This window comes from Bufo gargarizans, chromosome 5, assembly GCF_014858855.1.
Source record: "Bufo gargarizans isolate SCDJY-AF-19 chromosome 5, ASM1485885v1, whole genome shotgun sequence".
NCBI classification, from domain to species: Eukaryota; Metazoa; Chordata; class Amphibia; order Anura; family Bufonidae; genus Bufo; species Bufo gargarizans.
In genome coordinates this window covers 125,849,216-125,870,376 of record NC_058084.1, presented here as the reverse complement: position 1 = coordinate 125,870,376, position 21,161 = coordinate 125,849,216, and the positions used below count along the sequence as shown (strand labels likewise).

General features: G+C 41.3%; 1 protein-coding gene across 1 annotated transcript in view; it reads right to left on the bottom strand.

The window, feature by feature from the left end:
• Positions 1-3,717: 3,717 nt before the first annotated feature.
• Positions 3,718-21,161, bottom strand: part of LOC122937721 (desmocollin-2-like) — a 38,003-nt gene continuing 20,559 nt past the window's right edge. The window contains exons 8-16 of the mRNA XM_044292729.1: positions 20,817-20,951; positions 18,707-18,892; positions 16,485-16,744; positions 16,045-16,187; positions 14,194-14,421; positions 11,911-12,144; positions 10,266-10,387; positions 8,455-8,709; positions 3,718-6,280 (exon numbers count right to left, since the gene is read on the bottom strand). Coding sequence (XP_044148664.1) covers positions 6,080-6,280; positions 8,455-8,709; positions 10,266-10,387; positions 11,911-12,144; positions 14,194-14,421; positions 16,045-16,187; positions 16,485-16,744; positions 18,707-18,892; positions 20,817-20,951 — 1,764 coding nt within the window. The 3' untranslated portion in view covers positions 3,718-6,079. The remainder of the gene's footprint in view (positions 6,281-8,454; positions 8,710-10,265; positions 10,388-11,910; positions 12,145-14,193; positions 14,422-16,044; positions 16,188-16,484; positions 16,745-18,706; positions 18,893-20,816; positions 20,952-21,161) is intronic.

Sequence of the window (21,161 nt, the reverse complement as noted above, 5' to 3'; positions counted from 1 at the left end):
CAGCCTCCACTAAATCCCCACTGTTCCTTTCTATAGCCCACTCTCTATCTACATTATCTACCCCCTTATTAGTATGAACCCCCCACCCTCCCCCAAGATCCGGTCAGAAAGACCCTCCTAGCACACCGCCAGTTGAGCATCATTCCTCCATACAAGTTCGGCAGCCAGGGTACGAAACTGGATAGCGTACTGACCCACAGACGAGTAACCCTGTCGTAGACGCAGCAGAGCTGATGAAGTGGAGGACGTGCGGCCAGGCTCTTCAAAGACCAGCCCGAAGGTAGCCAGGAAAGACTGCAGATTAGTGGTCACTGGACCTCCATGTTCCCAAATAGGATTTGCCCAAGCAAGGGCCTCATCAGACAGCAGGGACACGATGAAGGCAACCTTGGACCGCTCAGTGGGAAACTTCTGCCCATGCAACTCAAAGTGGATCATGCACTGGTTCCTCCACTATAGCGGGATGGCAGAGGAGTTGCACACCAGCAGTGCACAAGTCCGGATTCGGTGTGGGAATTGCAGGAGTAGAAGCAACTGGCGACCTTGCAGTAGCTGGAGAAGAGATGGCATCCAGACGAGCAGCAACATTTTGCATGAACTGCATCATGCCGTCCCGACATTCGCTCTGAGGCCTCACTTCATTTAACAATTCCAGAAAAACAGGCTTGGAGTGACCAAAGGGGTCCATGGCCTCAGTGTACTGTCACAAACCAGCGGGTGTGAACCCACTGTGCCACGTGTCTAAGTGAACCCCTCGATTCTTCACAATACCCCCGATTGTGGGAATAGACTTTCCAGAGGGGAACACCAGGTCGCTACCTCTTGAAGAGGATAGGTACACGAGGCAGCTGGTCCAGGAGGTACCTGAGAAAGGTACCAGAACTACAGGCGTAGTTGTTACCAGGAGTAACAGTGCAGGACCGAAGGATGAGGCAGAGGCGTAGTCAGACAGGCAAAAGGTCAGGGCAGGCGGCACAGGTACACGTCAGGCAATCCGGATCAGCAACAGGAGAGTTAAGACAATTTGGCAGGGATCAACGAGAAACAGAATCCAGGAACGAGTCAGGAACACCAGTGGTTATCAGGAACCTAAGCAGAGCACAATGACCTTGACACTGAGGCATCTGGGAAAGGGGCTGAGCCACTTATACATGCACATGAGGGCTAGGATTGGTAAGCGAGGTAACATGACCTAACATATAAAACCCAGGAAGTGACGCGCGTTGGCCCTTAAGAAAGTGCTGCAAAAAAACAGCAGCAAGCATGCTGTGGCCAGGGCTGAGATGAAACTGTGGAGCGGATCCTCAGAACCACAGCACCTACGCAAACAGAGCCCAGAGCTGCAGCGGTGAATGGGAAGCTCTGGCCACAGATCACCGCTGAGCACGGCACCCGGGACCACGATGGTAAGCAGGGAAACAGCAGCGCACAGCAGCCACTGTTACAAAGACTGAGGAATATTGGGGGGCAATTCACCATCTAAGTGAAGTGAACAGACTTTTACGTTTGTATCTAAAAGGGTGATAAGACACATAATCTTCTGTATGATCTATTGATTCATACAGATTTACTTTGCCTAAGGTGAAAGTCATAATCAGCTGACTTGATACACATGATGTTGGTCTACCTGAATTTAGAAAGGTTCTGAAGGTAAACAAAAGATATAATCAATGATGTATTCTTCAACTTATACCCTTTTGTTTGTATACAGGAAGACGCTGAAGATTTAAAGGTGTTCTCTGTGATTTAAAGGCTATGGACACTTGAGAGATCTTTTTTTATTGCATTCTACCCTTTTTGGGCTAAAAACATTTTTTTCAATTGGTCTTTATTAAACATTTTCAGCAGTTTTTCCTCTACAGCTTTCACTTTCAGTGCATCAGCAGACTGTTGCTTTTTGCTACAGAGACTTGCTCTGATGGCTCCGTCTGTAGCCCTCATCTCTGAACTACCGACAGCTCTTAACCACTCAAGTAACCTAAACTCCTATCAAACTGATAAGCATTAAACTATAATGATCATTTATGAGTTGTTAGGAAAACACAGATAAGGGCTATAGACTGAGCTCCTTTCTTTCGTTACACACCCCAACATAATAGCGATCAGAAGACTGCTAACATTATTCTACATCTTAAGAAATGAAGGCGTTACACAGCTCATATCCTGCCAGCATCCACGTTCATCCATGTGGCAGATAGAGGACTAATGTGTGATCACATTTCATGTTTCTATGACAATAACCCAAGATTACGGTGGATATGAGGGTTTCTATCAACTCACACACTTATTCACGCAAACAATTCGTCCTCCAGTGACAAAGGCCCTAAAGAAATACAATTCTAATAATTTTAAAAGGCAAAAGAAACCAATTCTAAATTTAGCTTTTATTGAAAAATACTGCACAACTGCATGACACATTAATATTTTCTGAACATTTTAGGTATTTTTAAACACAGTTGTTTATTATAAAAATGCCATTGTCTCCAATTTGATTCCAGGAAACTATTGCCAACTGCAACTTTTATTGTAATCATTTATATTGGCACAATATTCTTAAAAATGTATTTGTACTTTAAAAAATTAAATTGATATGTCATAGGTTTTGATCGTGGGGGGCAGATTACCTAGAATCTGGACGATCGATCAAATCAGGAGAACAAAGTGTTTACACAGAACACTCTCTCCTGGCTCATGGAGATGGACTTAAGGCTGGCTCATAGACCTCCACTGAGGCTGTCTTCAGCGGCGAAGAGAAACGGCGTTCTATGTGAATGCTTCTATCTTCTCATTTAAGTGATCGGCTCAGGTCTCATCATTTAGACATCCACTGATCAAAACCTTTGATATGTTACTATATCAGTACATTTTAAAGAGAATTTTCCCCCAAACATAGCATTTTTTTTAAAGTAAATCAGATGTTAGGGTAGCATCCAAAGTTTGGTAACAATTTTTTATTTTTGTTTTGTTGTGGTGGTGTGCCCATCATTGCAAATCTAATGGCAGGAAATGGATCCATATGTGTTGCCACTTCAAAGTATTTTCTCAGAAACTGATGATATACACATTTGCCACTGATGGAATATGCTGAAAAAGCGTTGGCGTACCAAAAACTTCTAAGAAGATAAAAGGAATTCAAAGTGACAATCAATATGGCTGCATTTGCCATTTTTGCAAAAATGAGCGATACAGCTCAAAAGAAAATCTCTAAGTAAAATAAACAATATTACCGCCCTGTGGCTGCCAATAAGTCCAATTTTCTTGTTTGGGGTGACAATTCTCTTATATTATGCAGGTATGATAGAACAATAAAATACAAAATAAGCGGGGAACCCCTTTAAAACACAGAACCAATTAAAAAGACTCTTATGCTCCGCATTCCCCAAGAGGCAGTTTTAGATCATTAAAGTTTAATCACTATTTAAATATAAAACAGAATAAAATGGGTGCTTTATTTAATCACCATTTTGAAGATCTCTGCTTGCTGTAGTTGAGGGAACAGTCTGGTTTACATCTAGAGATTGAAAACCTATACAAACCTAAGGGCTCATGCACACAACCGTATGTATTTTGCAGCCTGCAAAAAAATGGATCCGCACAAAATATACAGATGACATCCTTGTGCATTCCTTATTTTGCGGAACTGAACAGCTGGCCTTTCAGTACTATCCTTGTCCGTAATGCGGACAAAAATAAGACATGTTCCATTTTTTGGGCGGAACGGAAATACGGAAACGGAATGCACACGGAGTAAAGAAAAACAACACTGAATGGACATGGAAAGAAAATACGTTTGTGTGCATGAACCCTAATCCTGCTCACAGCTGAGAGGTGTCGAGGTGTGGCTAATACATCATTACAGGAAAGGAGAAGGATTTCTATCCATTCTAGTTGTAGAATGTGTGCAGCTATAGCCACCACTCAGCTGTGAGACGTATTTGGTCTATTGAAGTTTCAAAGCGTCTCTATTGACTGCAATCAGAGATTTAAAATTAAACAAAAAATTAAGATTTGAAGCCCACACTTATAAAATACATTTTACATCAAACAGTAAGTAAATCTTCATTTATTTACGTAAAATGTGCTAAAAAGTCTAATGCTAATTCAAACACAGTATGCAGCATTTTCTTACACGGCAATCTATGCATAGAAATTGTTATTAAAAAGCATATTCTTACAAAAATATTAACACTGTACATTTTGTATTGTAAGTGATGGTTTTAATTTGGTTTGCATCTACAAAAGTAAACTTTGCAAGCATAAAAATGAAAGGGAAAAAAAAAGGGGAAAGAAAATACAAAAAATGTACACTTTCTGTTTCAGCAAGTGCAAAGCGTACATTCCGGTGTAGACATCACTTTCACAATTCGTATTTGCACAAAAGTTGCATACTTAACATATACAACAATAATTGAGCAATTTAAATATCAGTGCAATTTACATTAGAAGAAATAAAAAATTAAAAAAATACAATAGATCAATGACATTTTTTGACAGGGGAATGTGAGTTTTCAATTTGATCTAAGTCACTGTAGTTTCACACTTCACATGTGACCACTATGTACAACAGACAACTGAAATTAAAAGGCGTAACAACTGGGTGTCAGGATTTTACCTACACCAAAGCCATAGGGGAAAGCCCAAAAAATCCCTTAACCCCATATGAGGAGACAAGCACTCTAAAAGACATATGATAGCTGGAAGGCACTGGTATAAAGTTAGCATTCGTGACTATGAGCTTCAAGTTATGTCTCCGACTGAAACCCTATTTAACGTTAATGGCTCAAGGAAGGGTGTACTTTGACCATTTTCTTTTTTACATACACAATAATAGAACACTAGCTCTCAAGTATGTGTCTACTACATAAAAATATAAATATAACAATAAAAAAAAGTGTGCTAAAGTGTACTACTTTTCAAATTTGTTGTGTTTTATTATTAATTTCAGTTCTACTTAATTTACATTTCGCCAATATGTTTAAAAATCTGAAAGGTGCAGCATCTTAAAAAGAAAGTACCCAAATTCTATTATATTAAGAGATGTGCGAGAGTGAAACCCTTACTCCTCCTCTGTAAAAAAAGACGCAAAAGCAGTAATTGTTAGGTAAAAAGCTAAACAGATAATAAAAAAAATAATAATAAAAAAAAAAAAAGGGATCACTTTGGGCTGAATTGGATTTATGGTTGACTAAACTGATAAATGTTTGACAAAAATAATATGGCTAAAAAAAAAAAAAAAAACGAACAACATCTATCTAGGGAACCGTAATAAAAGTCAGATCTAAACCCTATAACATACAAAAGTATGAAAGAACAACATTTTGAATTACTTCAAAATGTACTTCCCATTCTAATTTATGTAAAGAGAACAAGGGTGAAAGCAAATATGAAATTTTATTTCTAATAAATGCTAAAATCCGGTCTGGGTTCGCCTGGTGATGTAGAGGTTAAAGTCTATGGACACCTTTGGGGCAATTTTTTTTTTTTTACAATTGTATTTTACTCATTTTGGGCTCCAAATATTTTCCATTGGTCTGTATTAAAAATAGTCACCAGTTTTTGTGATACATGTGGTTAAAAGTCTTTTTGCAGACTGTCCCTCCTGAGTTCTGTCAGCCGACAGCTCATATGAAGCCGCTGATCTCCTGACCTCATAAACATTGGTTATAGCTAAATGCTTATCAAACGCAAAGAAATATGGCTTAAATGAATCTTCTTTATAAGGTCAGGAGATCAGAGGTGTCAGCTGACGGAACTCGGGAGGGTAAGTCTGATTTTTTACTGCATGTATCACAAAACCTGCTGAAAACTTTTCATAAAGACAAATTGGAAAAATGTTTAGCCCATGAAAAAAAACTATGGATAATAAAGACTGAATTTTTAATTAGATCCTTCTTGATGTGCTGGACCTTATTCGTGTTGGATGCAACAGAACAGATTTCCCTCGCGTCACACTGAACTGGACAAGTAGTTGGGGGAAACAAAATTGTTATATAATCACTAGAAGTGGCTTTAGCGCGTTATAAGAATTTAGACCTAGGCAAATTTTAAAAGAATTCCTAATTGTGGACAAAATACTTTTTCATTTCTTTGCACAGACTTCTGCTAATGTCCTGAATTTAGGCTCTAGGTGATTTAAAAAGTCCATTCTATCATCTTCTCCTCGAACATCACTGCAGCAGCCCACAGATCCAGCCACAGACCCCTTTCCCTCATAGTTGTATGGCACAACGTAATCCTTGCCACACTGATGTTCTTCATCCTGTCCGCACATGTATAATTTCTGCCAATGGAGAGGACACAATTTAAAATACAGTCTAAAGACAACTAAATTGATGAATGTACAATGAATGAAATAAAAGGCATATCAGATAAAGAAAAAAAAAAATTAACTACTCTCAAAGCCTACAGCTCATCACTGCACTAGAACCTAAAGGGGTTCTTCAGGAATTAAGAAAATGAAAATACTTAAATATTACTTAATTATAAATATATTCCCAAATACCTTTCATTAGTTGTAATGACTTGTTTTGTCTAGGGAGCAATCATTAGCAGAAACAAAATGGCCACCATCCTATTAAAACCTGTCCTAAATCACACAGGAGGATAAGTTACTGCACAACACTGAGCTATAGTCTGTTCTTTCTGTGCTTCATGTCTCCTCATGAACTCCATCCATACAAAGATTAAGCTAACGTTCTTATCTGTATTCAGGATCATAATCCCTGACAAGTAGGAAAGAGCTGTCTCAGCCTCCTCTATCTCAATGCTGTGAAGTAACTTGTCCTCCTGTGTGATTAGGACAGGTTTTGTGTGTACTAATAGGATGGCGGCCATTTTGTTTCTGCTAATGATTTCTTCCTAAACAAAATGAGCCATTATAACTAATAAAAGGTATTTGGCAATATATTTATAATAAAGTAATATTTAAGTATTTTCCTTTTCTTAATTCCTGTAGAACCCCTTTAAAGATGCTTATCCAGCCAATACATTTTTTGGGAAAGACTCAGAACTATGAAAAATGACTGGAACCGCTAAGGCTGATTGAGTAGTCATTACCCATGAGACAAGCAGGATGCTGGGAAGCATTAGGCTAGGTCTACACGACGACATTTGTCGCGCGACATTTTGTTGCACCAATGTCGCGCGACAATTTTTATAATGGCAGTCTATGGTGTCGCACTGCAACATGCGACATGCTGCGACTGCGACTGCGACAGTCGCAGAAAATCCATTCGAGATGGATTTTTCTGCGACTGTCGCGTCGCAGTCGCAACATGTCGCATGTTGCAGTGCGACACCATAGACTGCCATTATAAAAATTGTCGCGCGACATTAGTGCAACAATATGTCGCGCGATAACTGTTGCGCCCTATCTGTCGCGCGACAAATGTCGTCGTGTAGACCTAGCCTTAGAACTGGAGGAAAATCAGTAAGGCAAGTATAACTTAAAAATATATATCACCATTCAGAGTCTTTAAAAAAAAATTAAATTGGTCAGACATTTTCTGTCACCAGTACTATAATAGAGTGACCATGGATCTTGTGCCACAGTGTGTCCCTATTAGGGTGACAGATGGCTTCAGTGAGATATATATGAATGTAGCTAAGCCGAGTGGACACCTGCTGCGGCTGCAAGCAGCAGCTGCCCGAACACAGTGCTAAGATGGGACATATCCCTTCTTCACATGGTTGAGGCTTTAAAGCGCCAGTATGCAAACGGTAGCACTGCCTCCCACTGAAAACAAATGAAAGCAGACACCACAAGGCCACCGCTAGAATTTTGACATGGAGTCCTTATTAAAAAATCCAACAGCAAATTCCACCATGTGAATGGGCCCCAAGTGTTTTCTAAGCTTTCCATATGGAAACCTACAGCTCATTGGGCCCAACGTATAAAAAAGCATTGTAATAGTGTCAGTGTTGCCAACAGTAACAAGTCAGATCAATAATTTTCAAAAAAGATCATAATAAGACCTTAAAGGGGTTTTCTGATATTTTCTTTTACTGGTGACCTATCCTCTGGACAAGTCATCAGTATCTGATCGGTGGCAGTCCGCCAACTGGGCCCCCCGCCGATCAGCTGTTTGAGTAGACACGGGAGCTCATGCGAGCGCCGTGGCCTTCTCTCAACTTTTCCTAGGCCAAGTGACAACACATTCATGTTTCATGTGGCCTAGGAGCAGCTCAGTCCCATTCAACTGAATGTGCCATACCAAGCACAACCGCTATACAATGTAAGGCACTGTGCTTGGTGAGCTGCAACAAGGCAGCGGCACTCACAGAAGCACCAGTGGCTTCTCAAAACAGCCAATCGGCAGGGGGTCCCCACTGATCAGATACCAGTAAAAGCACAGAATACCCCTTTTAACCCTGTCCTCTATGGTAATTTACGACATTTAGCTAGAGGCTTCAAAAACAAAAGATACCCATCACCCATACATGCAAGATACTTACATCTCCAAGACGAGTGTTCACAAAATGATGCCAATCGCCATAAGTGTGTCTGCCCCCTTCTATTGTGTGATGTCCTTCTCTAAGATGTGGTAGCGTTAGTCTACCATCAGTGAATTCATTATGCACATTTGATCTTTTTGTGTGTGTTACATGTTCCACTTGTGTAACATGTTGTCCACTTTCATGTGAACCAGGTGGCGCAACTCCAGCAATATCGGGATTTACCATGACCACTGGAACTTTGAAATTGCCTTCCTGCAAGAGAAAGAAATCAATTGCATCCTCTAGCTAGTAGCCAAGTTCTAGGGCTATAGCTTTGGCTTTCCAATATTTTGGTTGGTAATCTGAGGCGTGGAAATACTTTCCATACTACAGTTAGAAAACACATAGTATTCATTTGACTGTTAAAGGGAATTTATCACCCTGATTTTGGACCCTTATCTACAGTGTTACACGAGTAGTGCTGCAGATATTTAGTCCACATAACTATTTTTTTGTTTCCTACCTTCCCCCTGTTTCCCCACTGTCAGTGCTCAGAGCTTTGTTGCAACACTGTCAGGATTGCTGTGCATGCGCACAGGAGTCCTCTCCATTATGTTAGAACGGCACAGGAGTCCAGACTGTGTAGTGATCTGGACTCCTTATCTGCAGCACTACTCATGTATTACTGTAGATCACAGTCCAAAATCGGGGTGACATCCATTTTTACACCATAAAGCTAAGAATTTTTATTCTGTAGCCTGTACTAAATTAACCGCTTCTGGACCAAGGCCTCTTTCACATGAGCAATACGGATTGTGTCCAGCTATTTTCTGCGAAAAACTGATGGTTTTGCACACAATCAGCTTTTTCTGCTTGTGCAAGTTTTTTTCTTTCCGTATTCTATACAGATTACATGCATTTTTCACACATGTAAATAGAATCTGAAGAACAATAATATACATCTCCTAAACATCAGTGACAAAACGCACTGCATCCAGAAGGCATCCGGGTGCCTTCAGTTTTTCATGCAAGCCTCATTCACTTCTATGGAGTGAGACTCAGGATAGGTCATATCCTAGGTCATCAATATCAGATCAGTGGGGGCCCGACACCTCTGCCGATCAGCTGTACAGGGAGATGGCATGTGTGCACTGAGTGCGCCATCTCCCTGTACAGCTGATCGACAGAGGTGTCGGGTGTCAGACCCCCACTGATGTGCCATCTCCCTTCTCTCTTCCTGTTCCCACAGACATACAGCAGCAGCAGGAAGGGAGGCGGCACGTGTGCACTGCATCTCACCGTCCAGCTGATTGGCAGGGGTTCCGGGTGTCGGACCCCCCACCGATCTGGTATTAATGACCTATCCTGAGGATAGGTCATCAATATTAAAAAGCCCAAACAACCCCTTTAATATCCCCTGCCTTCTTCACTGTATACACAGCACTCAATGAGCAGTGTATACAGATCAAATTCTCCCATAGGTCTTTTGTGACCTTAAGGGAGGCACAAAATGTAAAATTAAATAAAAAATAAATAAATACATGGCTGCAGCTTCTAGCCCCATCTCTGGGAACCATAACACATATATATATATATATTTTTTATTTATTTTTTATTATCTAATTTATTTATATTATCTTAAGAATAAATTAAAACCCCATGTATCATCGAGGGGGGGGGGGGGGGAAGGTACAAAAATTATTTCCATAAACACGCAGGTACTGAAAAAAGAAATGGGGGTAAATTGTCCTGTCTTGAACGGGTAATGAACTCAACTTCCTGACTTTCAAACATAACAAAAAATAATAGTAGTAATCTCATGCTCTTACCATAACATCGGCTCCAGGTGCTTCAGTGTTGTTTATAAGTAAGTTCTGCTGTGGTCCATCATCAGGGAATCCAGCTTTCGATATACCTGCTCCAGATCCACATAGGCAGGCCAGAAGGAAACCTATAGGACATACAAATATCAATGATATTTATATGATCCAGCACAGATGAAGGATACATTGGGTGATAGTGAGCTTTAATCACTGGCGAGGCCAAGCGGTCTTTATTCTTCCATTAAAGAGGTATTCTGATTAATGATTACATTTATTTAGAGAATAGGATGCTCAACAATTTTCTAAGGCATGTATTTAAAATTTTGCTTGCTGGCCTTTATTATATCCATACATTAGCCTCTCCCTAAAGAAAAAAATTCCAACGGCCCATTTTAACCCTGAAAAATGCATCCCTAGGAGAGCTGTATAGGACTAGACATGGCATTAGTCATTTGAGTTGTCACGTGACCCGGCTTTGGCTTTCAGTTAACTGATCTGTTATCTAAAAAGGAGAGTACTGATGTATGGAGTAGCAGAACATATGCAGTATATATAGTATTAATACCTGCATCTCATCATGTCTGTCAGTGTCTGGGTAGAAAATGATCTCTTTTACACTAAAAACTTTATTAACAGCACATCACCTAGAGACAGGCAGCCATTTTACAACATCACATAGCCACAGGCAGCTATGTAAATACACAGTAATGAAGTTACTGTAACAACCATTATAGAAATCATGATTCCATCACTAGTCCTATTTACTTATCACATAAGTGTCCCCTCTGTGCTGACCCAGCACATGTATGTCATGAAGCAATGCTGGGATTATAGGATATGAAAAGTGTCACATGACTGATGCCTTTTTTCAATATGGCCATTGATACATTACACAGGACTAATACATGGGCTATACCATTCTACTTAATATTGGGTCATCCACTGCATGATATATAAAAATAAAAATATAATAATAATAATAATATGAATATGAATATGAATGCAGAATTTCAAATACATGTATATTAGAAAATTGTATGATTTCCTATTATAAAACTCGTATATCCCTTTAAGAACAAGAAAGGTTGTGCATGCAATCAACTGTCATAAGTTGTCCTCAGAGCATGAGATGTTCTTTGAGGTTATGCTCAACTCTGGCAAAGAGATGTGGATACTCAATGCAAGAATCCTGGTTTTCTACACCAGACTAACCCTATAAAATCAACCTCTTTAGTAGTTTGGTTCAGAAAGTTATTAGATCAATTCTCTAGCATGGATCAGAAACCTTTGGCACTCCAGCTGTTGTGAAACTACAGCCCCCCCACATGCTTTCACTTCTGTGGGAGTTCCAAGCAAGTGTGCATGATGGGAGATGTAGTTTCACAACACTAAGTGCCAGAGGAGACTCCTGCTCTAGCTCAAAAACACTGTGCAACCCTTTTTTTAATTTTTTTTGTACCCTATTAGACGTAACTGCTAAAATATCTATGTATTCATTTATTTAGTCATGGCACAGCATTATTCACCTTAACTAATCCTACTTTTATATTTTTTCTTTATTTGTGTCCAGTCTCCACACCATACAGAAAGCAGAGACACTTTTACTTATTAGAACTGATTAGACAAAAACACAAAACACACATGTACTTACAAAGAAATAAAGCGAACAGCAATGCTGACAGGACCATCAACAGAATAGCCAGACCTCCAAGGGCCACATTATTATTAGCTGAACGGTCGCTGCAGTTGCTGCCATCAGCGCATTCACACTTTCTAATAATAATCTTCTGTGTAGTGCCATAACCCTGCCTATCAAGAATTTTTACTGGAACCTCATAACTTCCAATCGGAATATCACCCACTGCTTCTATACGTAGAGAACTTCCTAGAAAAGAGATATAAAATGATTAAGGGCAATTATTAACCGGTTACCATCATATGTTTTGTGTATTAAAAATAAGTCATGCTTTTTGGTTAAGTACTACACAGTATTTTGTGGACTACAAGACTCGCTTCTTTAGCAGGAAAAAAATAATAATCTTGCCTCATAGACCTCAGTCAGGGTGCTCCAGCAGTGCCAGACCTCCCTGACTGCTTCCTCAATGATCTGGCCGAGGGCTCATACAGCACTTTGTTGGATCAGTGAGAGAGGTGTGCATCTGTACACTTCTCTCTCCCCCTGCCCGACACTGATCTATGTGATCAGGGCAGGCAGGAGAGGAGGCCGAGCGATTATTCAGCTCATGGAGCTTAAGGACCTTTGATGCTGCCACCAGTGGAAGGAGTCAGACCAGTAAGAAGAGGACTACAGAATGAGTACTGTATTGTACAGTGTAACTTGTGACGATGATACTCCTAACATGTGACCAGTTTGCTTCAATGGTCAGCAGATGAATCATGAAATACTAAAATTAACAAGAGCCGTCCTTGATCCCTTCACTTCATTAAACTACTAGGGAAGTTATAATAAATAGAACATAGCTAATTTGGCTAATACCTGGCAGGGCGTCTTGCATCTTAGGCTACTTTCACACTAGCGTTTTGGCTTTCCGTTTGTGAGATCCGTTCAGGGCTCTCACAAGCGGTCCAAAACGGGTCAGTTTTGCCCTAATGCATTCTGAATGGAAAAGGATCCGCGCAGAATGCATCAGTTTGTTTCCTTTCAGTCACCATTCCGCTTCGGAGGCGGACACCAAAACGCTGCCTGCAGCATTTTGCTGTCCGCTTGACGAAACTGAGCCAAACAGATCTGTCTCGTCACACAATGTAAGTCAATGGGGACGGATCAGTTCTGACACAATAGAAAACAGCTATGGCTATAGAAGACCTAATACAATCGGATCCGTTAATGACGGATGCATGCGGTTGTATTATTGTAACAAAAAACACTTGTGTGAAAATAGCCTTAGGCCTCTTTTACACAGGCTTCGCGGGTGAGGGCCAAATAGTATGCAGGTGCATTCAAGGTAAATCATTGCGTTCTTCAGTTTTGCACATGCGTGATAAAAAACTGAATGTTTGGTACCCAGACCCGAACTTCTTCACTGAGGTTTGGGTATGTTAGGGCAGGTCCTGCTGAATGAAGCTAGAAGGACCTGCGCTGACGTCACGTGGTGAGCGCGATGACATCAGCAAAGGTAGTTTTGCAGGTCCTTCAAGAAGAACAAAGAAGAGGATCCCGGCTGCGCGATCAAGTGGATGAGGCGAGTTATGTTTTTATTATTTTTTAACCCTCAATTGACATTTGACTTTGCATTCTGTGTTAAAGAATGCTATTATTTTCCATTATAACCATGTTATAATAATAATTATTCATTAAATGGGGTCCCGGGTCGCTCATCCCTCGACTCCTTAGCAGCCATCCGTGAAAATCGTATCGCATTCACACTTGCTTGCGGATGCTATGCGATTTTCACGCAGCCCCATTCATTTCTATGGGGCCTACATTGCGTGAAAAACTCTGAATATAGCGATTTTCTCGCAACGCACAAGTGATGCGTGAAAAACAATCGCTCATGTACACAGCCCCATTGAAATGAACGGGTCAGGATTCAGTGCAATGCGTACATCTCACGCATTGCACCCATGCGGAATACTCGCCCGTGTGAAAGGGGCCTTATAGTCCGAAAAATATGGTAATCCTCCCAAACCAAGCAAGACATTTCATTGTTACTAATATAAATTATTAGCCATTCTTGGTAATCAGGACTCTAAAAGGCATCCATAAAACTCTCTGGGGTATTATTGAAGCATTTGATAGACCATCACCTAAGACCTGGGCAGCTCGTAAGCATTTGCCCACTGACTACCAAGCAACAAATATGACCAACAGTGCGTAACAAACAAAAATGCAGTCCCATGTTTCTGTGAGCAATGTTGATCTCGATGAACATCCAATAGCATAAAACACAACCAAACAAAATACAGTACACACCAGTCTGCGAGACAATGCGCCATCTGCTTGTAACTGATGAATCTGCACTGGTATCCAAGACGAATGTGTAGGGGTTGCCACCGGCTACACTATCATCACCAGTTGCTACAACATCTGCATATGTTTTGCCCAGCTGGCAAATTATATTATCAGTTCTGGACATCATTGGGCCGTTGTCATTCACATCCTTAATTATGATGGTGATGGTGCAGGTACCAGATTTTCCAGCTAGATATAGGGGAAAAGTAACAAAAATGAAGATCAAATAGATTACTGAGAACTTTTTACACAATGAAGCCACAACTGAAAATTAGATGAAATTTGTTAAATTCATTGACTACATTTATACAATTTTCTAATATATCTAACAATTTTGAGATCTCCGCAGTGGTCATTCAGTTTGAACCTGAATTAAGACTAGGTCTTGGTCATGTGGATCACACAGGTACACTCCCAGCCCACTTTTCTTCCCGAAGGGAAACCCTGAAGTTGCACATCGGTCAGGGTAATGTGCCGATTTTACTTGGCTATCTATAGAGTGGAATGGATTGGCAGCAGGGCTGCATGACTATCACTGCATTAAAATGGGGGAACACAGGACTCCTATTCTTCTGATGGGTGGGGCCCCAGCAGTCAGACCACTGCCAAATAGATACTTATCTGCTATCCTATAGGGTAGGGAATAAATGTTTTTATGGGAGACAATCCCTTTAAGATTAATAAATCCACCATCTTACAAGTCACAGGAAATCAGTTTACAGACTCATGAAGTCTCACTAACCAACATGATCCATCCAAGTATCACAATAGTTGAAGAAAACTGCAACATGTTGAGATCCTTATTCCACATACCTTAAATTTGCATTTCTGTTTAAAGAGAGAGTAACCTATTTACAGTGTCACCTCCTGACATGACCATTTTAGGAACTGCTTGCATTAACCATGTAACAACAACTATTGAGCATTTGTTCTTTTTTACTCTATGTTTACTAGAAGTTAAGAATGAATTGCTAGCAGTTTGCGATGAAGGTCCAGCTGGGTGTTACCACTTGAAGGGGGGGGGGGTCCCTACACAGTGTGAAACTGGCAGCACTGACTGGATAAAGTTAAATTGTGCAGGGACACCGCCCCCCAACAGGTAACACCTAGCTGGGCCTTCTTTGTAAACTGCTAGCAATTCATTCATAGCTTCTAGCAGGAATAATAAAAGCATGGCACAAGAGAGTGATAAGAATAGATGCTACAGAACTGTTATCACATGGGGAATGCAAGTAGTTATTAAAACTGATACGTCAGGAGAGGGGACAGTCCCTCTTTAAAGAGGGCCTGTCCCCTCTCCTGACGTATCAGTTTTAATAGCTACTTGCATGCCCATGTGATAACCATTCTGGAGTATCTATTCTTATCACTCTATGTTGTGCCGTTCCTTTATGTCCCCTTCTAGAAGTTATAAATGAATTGCTGGCAGTCTGCAGTAAGGGTACAGAGGGGAGGTAACCAGCTGGGGGGGGGGGTGTACCTGCACAGTCAGAAAATGGCAGCACTGATTGGATAGAGTCAGACTGTGCAGGTACACCCCCCCAGCTGGTTACCACCCCTCTGTACCCTTACTGCAGACTGCTAGCAATTCATTTATAACTTCTAGTAGAAATAAAGGAATGGTACAACATAGAGCCATAAGAATAGGTGCTCCAGAATTGTTATTACACGAGGAATGTAAGTAGCTATTAAAAACAGACCTGTCAGGAGAGATGACAGGTCCTCTTTAATACATTCATTATGTATCTCTAGCCTCATACTGTAGGCAAGAATTACAGTTCAAAATTAGCAATAAAAGCAACAAAGCCTTACTTTGATCAGTTGCCAAAAATGTGAAATTGTATTTATGGGTTGGAATCTGTTCTGACTCATAATCCAAAACTTTTGATGTTGTTATCCGGCCTGTGTTTCCATCAATGCTAACCAAGGACAGTGGATCTGACAGAATCCGGTACCTAGGATGACATATTTAATGACTAGCACATTCAATGCAACATGTTTGAACGGATTACTTGGGATTAGAAAAAACACGTCTTCTCTCTTCTTAGAACAGTGCCACACCTGTCTACAGGCTGTGTGCGGTCACCAGTCACCACAGCGGAGCCGAGCCGCAATACCAGACAGAACCCATGAGCAGGGGGTGGCACAGTTTCTGGAAGAAGCAGCCATGATTTTCCAATTCTGAATGCACTATTAATAATACCAAGTGACTTATACCTTATAAATATAAAAGAATATAGAAGGTCACGCACCGTATTCCAGAGCTGCTTTTAGTTTCAGGGTCAAAAGTTGGATTTTCTGCAATAAGTAGTCCGGCGGTCTGATTTTCATTCACGCTTACTTCTTTAATTTGAGGTCGGCACTCCGGTCCTTCATCCACATCTTTTACAATGACAGTAACTGGAATAGTGCTGACACCCCTGGTCTTTGTCCCAGACTGTGTCACAAGGCTCAGCTCATTAGCAACAGACACTTGTAATAGAAATTGTTTGTTTTTCTCATAGTCGATTGGCTAAATACAGAAGAAAATTAATCTATTAATTTAACGCTATTATAGCTGTTCACATATAAATTCGCTATCCTGCAATAACCCAGCACAAGACAAGCTATACAGCTTTTTGTTGCTATGCATGACTATCATATAGTCCCATAGTAATTTGGTGCGGGATCTGCCTACGATTTTCGGTATGTTACACCACATAAATAATCATGGTTACCAGTTTAGAATTTATTCATAAAAGTGACGGCAAAGCATACAAAAAAATCTAATAAAAATAAATTAAATTAAATGCCAAGACTGCTCCTTAAACAGGACCTTTCACCAGTTTTACTTTATAAAAGCGATACCTCACACTGTAGCCCATGTTTCCTAGATGTCAGGTCGCAAATTTTTTTCATGATGCGCTCTTCGGTTGCACCGCTGTGCCCCTCGTTCTATTTAGGCGCCCTGTATGCTAATTAACAGCATCGGAACAGGAAGGAGGAGACATCTCTTCTATCTGGCGTCTCTTCTATCACAGCCGAGCGCGTCAGAGCCATTGAGAAAAAACTGCTCGCCTTCTCCCTGGCTGTGACGCGCTACGCTGTCACTGGACCGCGCCACAGCCAGATAGAAGAGATGCCCACTGAGAAAAACTGGTGAACGGTCCTATTTAAAGTCAATTGGCAACTCAATTATTGAAGGGGTATTCTACACAGGATAGGGGATAACAGAGTGGTGGGGGTCCTACTGCTGGGACCAGCACAGAGTCCTCCTAAAATAAACAGTAACAGGTCAGGTCTGTGAACTGCCACTCAATTCATCTATATGGGGGTTCCAGAAATAGCTGAGCACTGGCTATCTCTAGACCTCCCGTAGAGATGCAGTGGGCATGTTTAACCTGTGCATCCGTTCATTTTGGTGGGCTCCAAAGAGTACATGGTCCCCATTTTTGTGTTCAGTAGGGGGTCCCAGCAGTAGGACCTAATTGATCTAATGGTTATTCCTTATAGCGTGGATAGGGAATAACTTGTAACAACCGAAAGAGTCTGCATCCACACAGTAACTTTATTTTAAACAGTAACTTTATTTTAAAAAGGTTATAGGAGATTAGTAGGGAAAAAAAAAAAAAAAAAAAAAGTTTGTTTTACTTTGCCTCCCTAAAACAGCGCCATACTTATCCATGGGACGAGTCTGGTACCGAACCTCAATACATTCAAGTGACTGCCAAAACCAGAAATGACCCACGGACAACAGCCATACTGTTTCAGGAAAAAACACTTAGGCCCCATGCACACGGCCGTGTTTCACGGCCGTGTGCGGGCCGTGGAACCGCGGCCTGGATCCCTCCTGAGAGCAGGAGCGCACGGCGTCACTGGTTGCTATGACGCCGTGCGCTCCCTGCCGCAATACAGTAATACACTGGTATGATCTATACCAGTGTATTACTTTACTGTGCCGGCAGCAGGGAGCGCACGGCGTCATAGCAACCAGTGACGCCGTGCGCTCCTGCTCTCAGGAGGGATCCAGGCCGCGGTTCCACGGCCCGCACACGGCCGTGTGCATGGGGCCTTAGGCTGGAATCACATCGGCAGTTCTTGCTGCAGCGCAACAACAGTTTTTCATCTCATTCACTTGAATGGCGGAGGAATGGCTGTAATCACCCTGCACTGCTGATGCAACGTAGACGGGGCGCAGGAAAACACTGCAGGGGACGTAGCACGAGCGCATGGGCCCCTTCAAACAGCTGAATAGCTGGAATGCCGACAGTTGGATCCCCCCCCCCCCCCCCCCCCACCACAATCATCAATATCATGAAACCAGACAGTTCTTTAAGAGAAATTCCACACTCACTTCATAGGAAAGGAATATGTAGTCATTTATTTGTAGGTAACAAAGATGTCACAAAACAAAAACTAAAAAATTATAATAAGTGTACACACAAATATGAGCAAAAAAAAAAAAAAAAAAACACGAAAGATGGGCTCTTTTTACCTTTATAACACTGAGCAGTCCCTCATTTGTTTTTGGATCAGTAGTTATGTTGAAATGAACCAACTCATTTCCTTGGGTGATTGAAAATATGGCTCTCCAGTTTGGCGTATTAGGCAGGTCGTTGTCCAAGACAGGGATTTTCAGTATCACCATTCCACTTTCATTTTCATTCACCTCTACCTGATACTAAAAGGACACAATCATGGGAGAATACTAAATACAGAGCGTATGACATGGTGCATTTTCAGTGCTTAGACAGATCAGTCCCTTTATGTAGCAAGTCACTAGTGCTGTAAGGGTACATTCACACGACTGTGCCGTGTTTTACGTAAAACACAGACACCGGCTGGCAGGGCGGGCGCTATATAGAAAATGCCTATTCTTGTCCACGATTTTAATTTTTTGCGGGGTTGCGGAACGGAACAACTGATGTTAACTTAACGCAGTGTGCTGTCCGAATCTTTTGCGAAACGGATAAGGACCCATTCATCTGGACGGGTGAATGAGGCCTAAAGGAAAACTGGCTTAGATACCCATAGTACCCAATCAGATTCCACCTTTCATTTTCCAAAGGAGCTCTGAAAAATGAAAGGTGGAATCTGATTGGTTGCTATGAGCATCCCAGCCAGTTTTGATAAATCTCCTCCAGTTGCGGTGTTGTAATTCTAACTCTCCAGAGTAACAGGACTGAAATTTGCAGAGCGATGTCTGCAACACGGTCATGGCTGTGCATTGGTGAATAAGTGCCCATTGGCATACATAGTTCAGAAAATCTCCTTATCCAAGTCGCACCTTTCCTGCCAGTATGTAGGGTCAGCTGTTTGAACAAGGGAGCAAGATATTTGTATTTCAATTGCAGCAGATCTGCAAGGTTCTCCAAAGTCTACTTTGCAGATTAATTATGAAACAGTATATAGAACAGTGTAGCTTAAAAGAGTTGTCCATTCCTTTACAATTGATGGCCTATCCTCAGTATAGGCTACCACCATCAAATTAGTGGAGGGGTCGGGCACACATCTCCCTGATGGTCAAATGTTCTCCAGAAGCTCCTGGGCCCGAAGTTGGCACCAGAACTGCACAGCTCCATCCATTGTGTAATGGATGGTGCTGGTTACTGCAGCACTGCTCCCATTGAAATGAATGCAGCAACAAGCTCTGTCCAGTGCACAATGGACAAAGCGGTTTTGATCCAGCAGCAGAACTACAGGAGAACAGCCGATCAGTTGGGGTGCAGGGTGTCAGAACCCCTTTAACACTGCATTAAGGATGAGCTGTCTGCTTATTCTGGGCTTAGGAGCCTGTGACAACATTTCCTATAAGAATGCGCATATAGAAATGTCAATCACTGGTAGGAGCGCCGACTGGACCCCTAAGCCCAAAATGAGCAGAGGTGTAAATGAATACAAGTTATACTACATATTTTCCCACAGAGCTATATATCAATCTGCTCAGCTCCTTCGGCTCTATAACATGGGTAATTAGCAAAACGTTGTCATTGCTAATTAAAATTAAAAGGAATCTCACATTGAACAGACCGCCATATCTTCCAGCAGCAAATTACAGAGCAGGGAGAGCTGAGGAGACTGACACCGTTTTGTGGGAAAAGGTTTAGTATGACTTGTAAGTAACATTTCTGCTCATTTTATACTTAGGAGTCCAGTGATTGACGGCCATATCTGTACGCACAAGGCAATATGTCAATCATCGGCTGAGACCACCCACTGGACTCCTAGTGAGCAGATTTTTCAATCAATAGGTTACAGGTTTTACCGATTCTTTTCTCACAAACCAATATTATCAATCTGCTCAGCTTCTCCTGCACTTGGTAGGGCTCATGCACACAAACGTATTTTCTTTCCGTGTTCGTTCCTTTATTTATTTTTGGGTCGTGTGCATGAACCCTAAGTGGTACTTGCATTGGGACCAGTTCCGTGTTATACCTGCAATGTCCTAATAAATATCTATAACTAAAAGCAACTAAATTAGTATTCGTAAGTAAAACTTGATACCAAAATACAGTCATCGGACAGGCGAAAGCTTTCTTTTTCACTGGTCAGAAATCAACTACTATAACATTTACATGACTACTGAATGAAACAGAAGCACTTACTGATTGCTTAACGAAAGTTGGAGCGAAATCATTGGCGTCGAGGACAGTTACTGACATTGTTCCAGTGGAAGATAAGCAGCCGTACTTTCCATCCATGTCACGGACTTCAAGTAGAAGGGTGTAGTGGTCTTGAGTCTTGAAGAGAAGCGGTGAATGTAAAGTATGAAATTACAATTCTCTGTCCCGAGAAGTCTTATTTTTTTCAGCTACAAACAATGACTCTCTAAATAAACAATTTCCTTCGCTCTTTCTATGGAGCGTGAACTGTATATTAGGTATAAATTTGAGGTGCTCATGTTCCTCAATGGATTAACCCAACACTGCTAACTTTATACAATTCTAAGA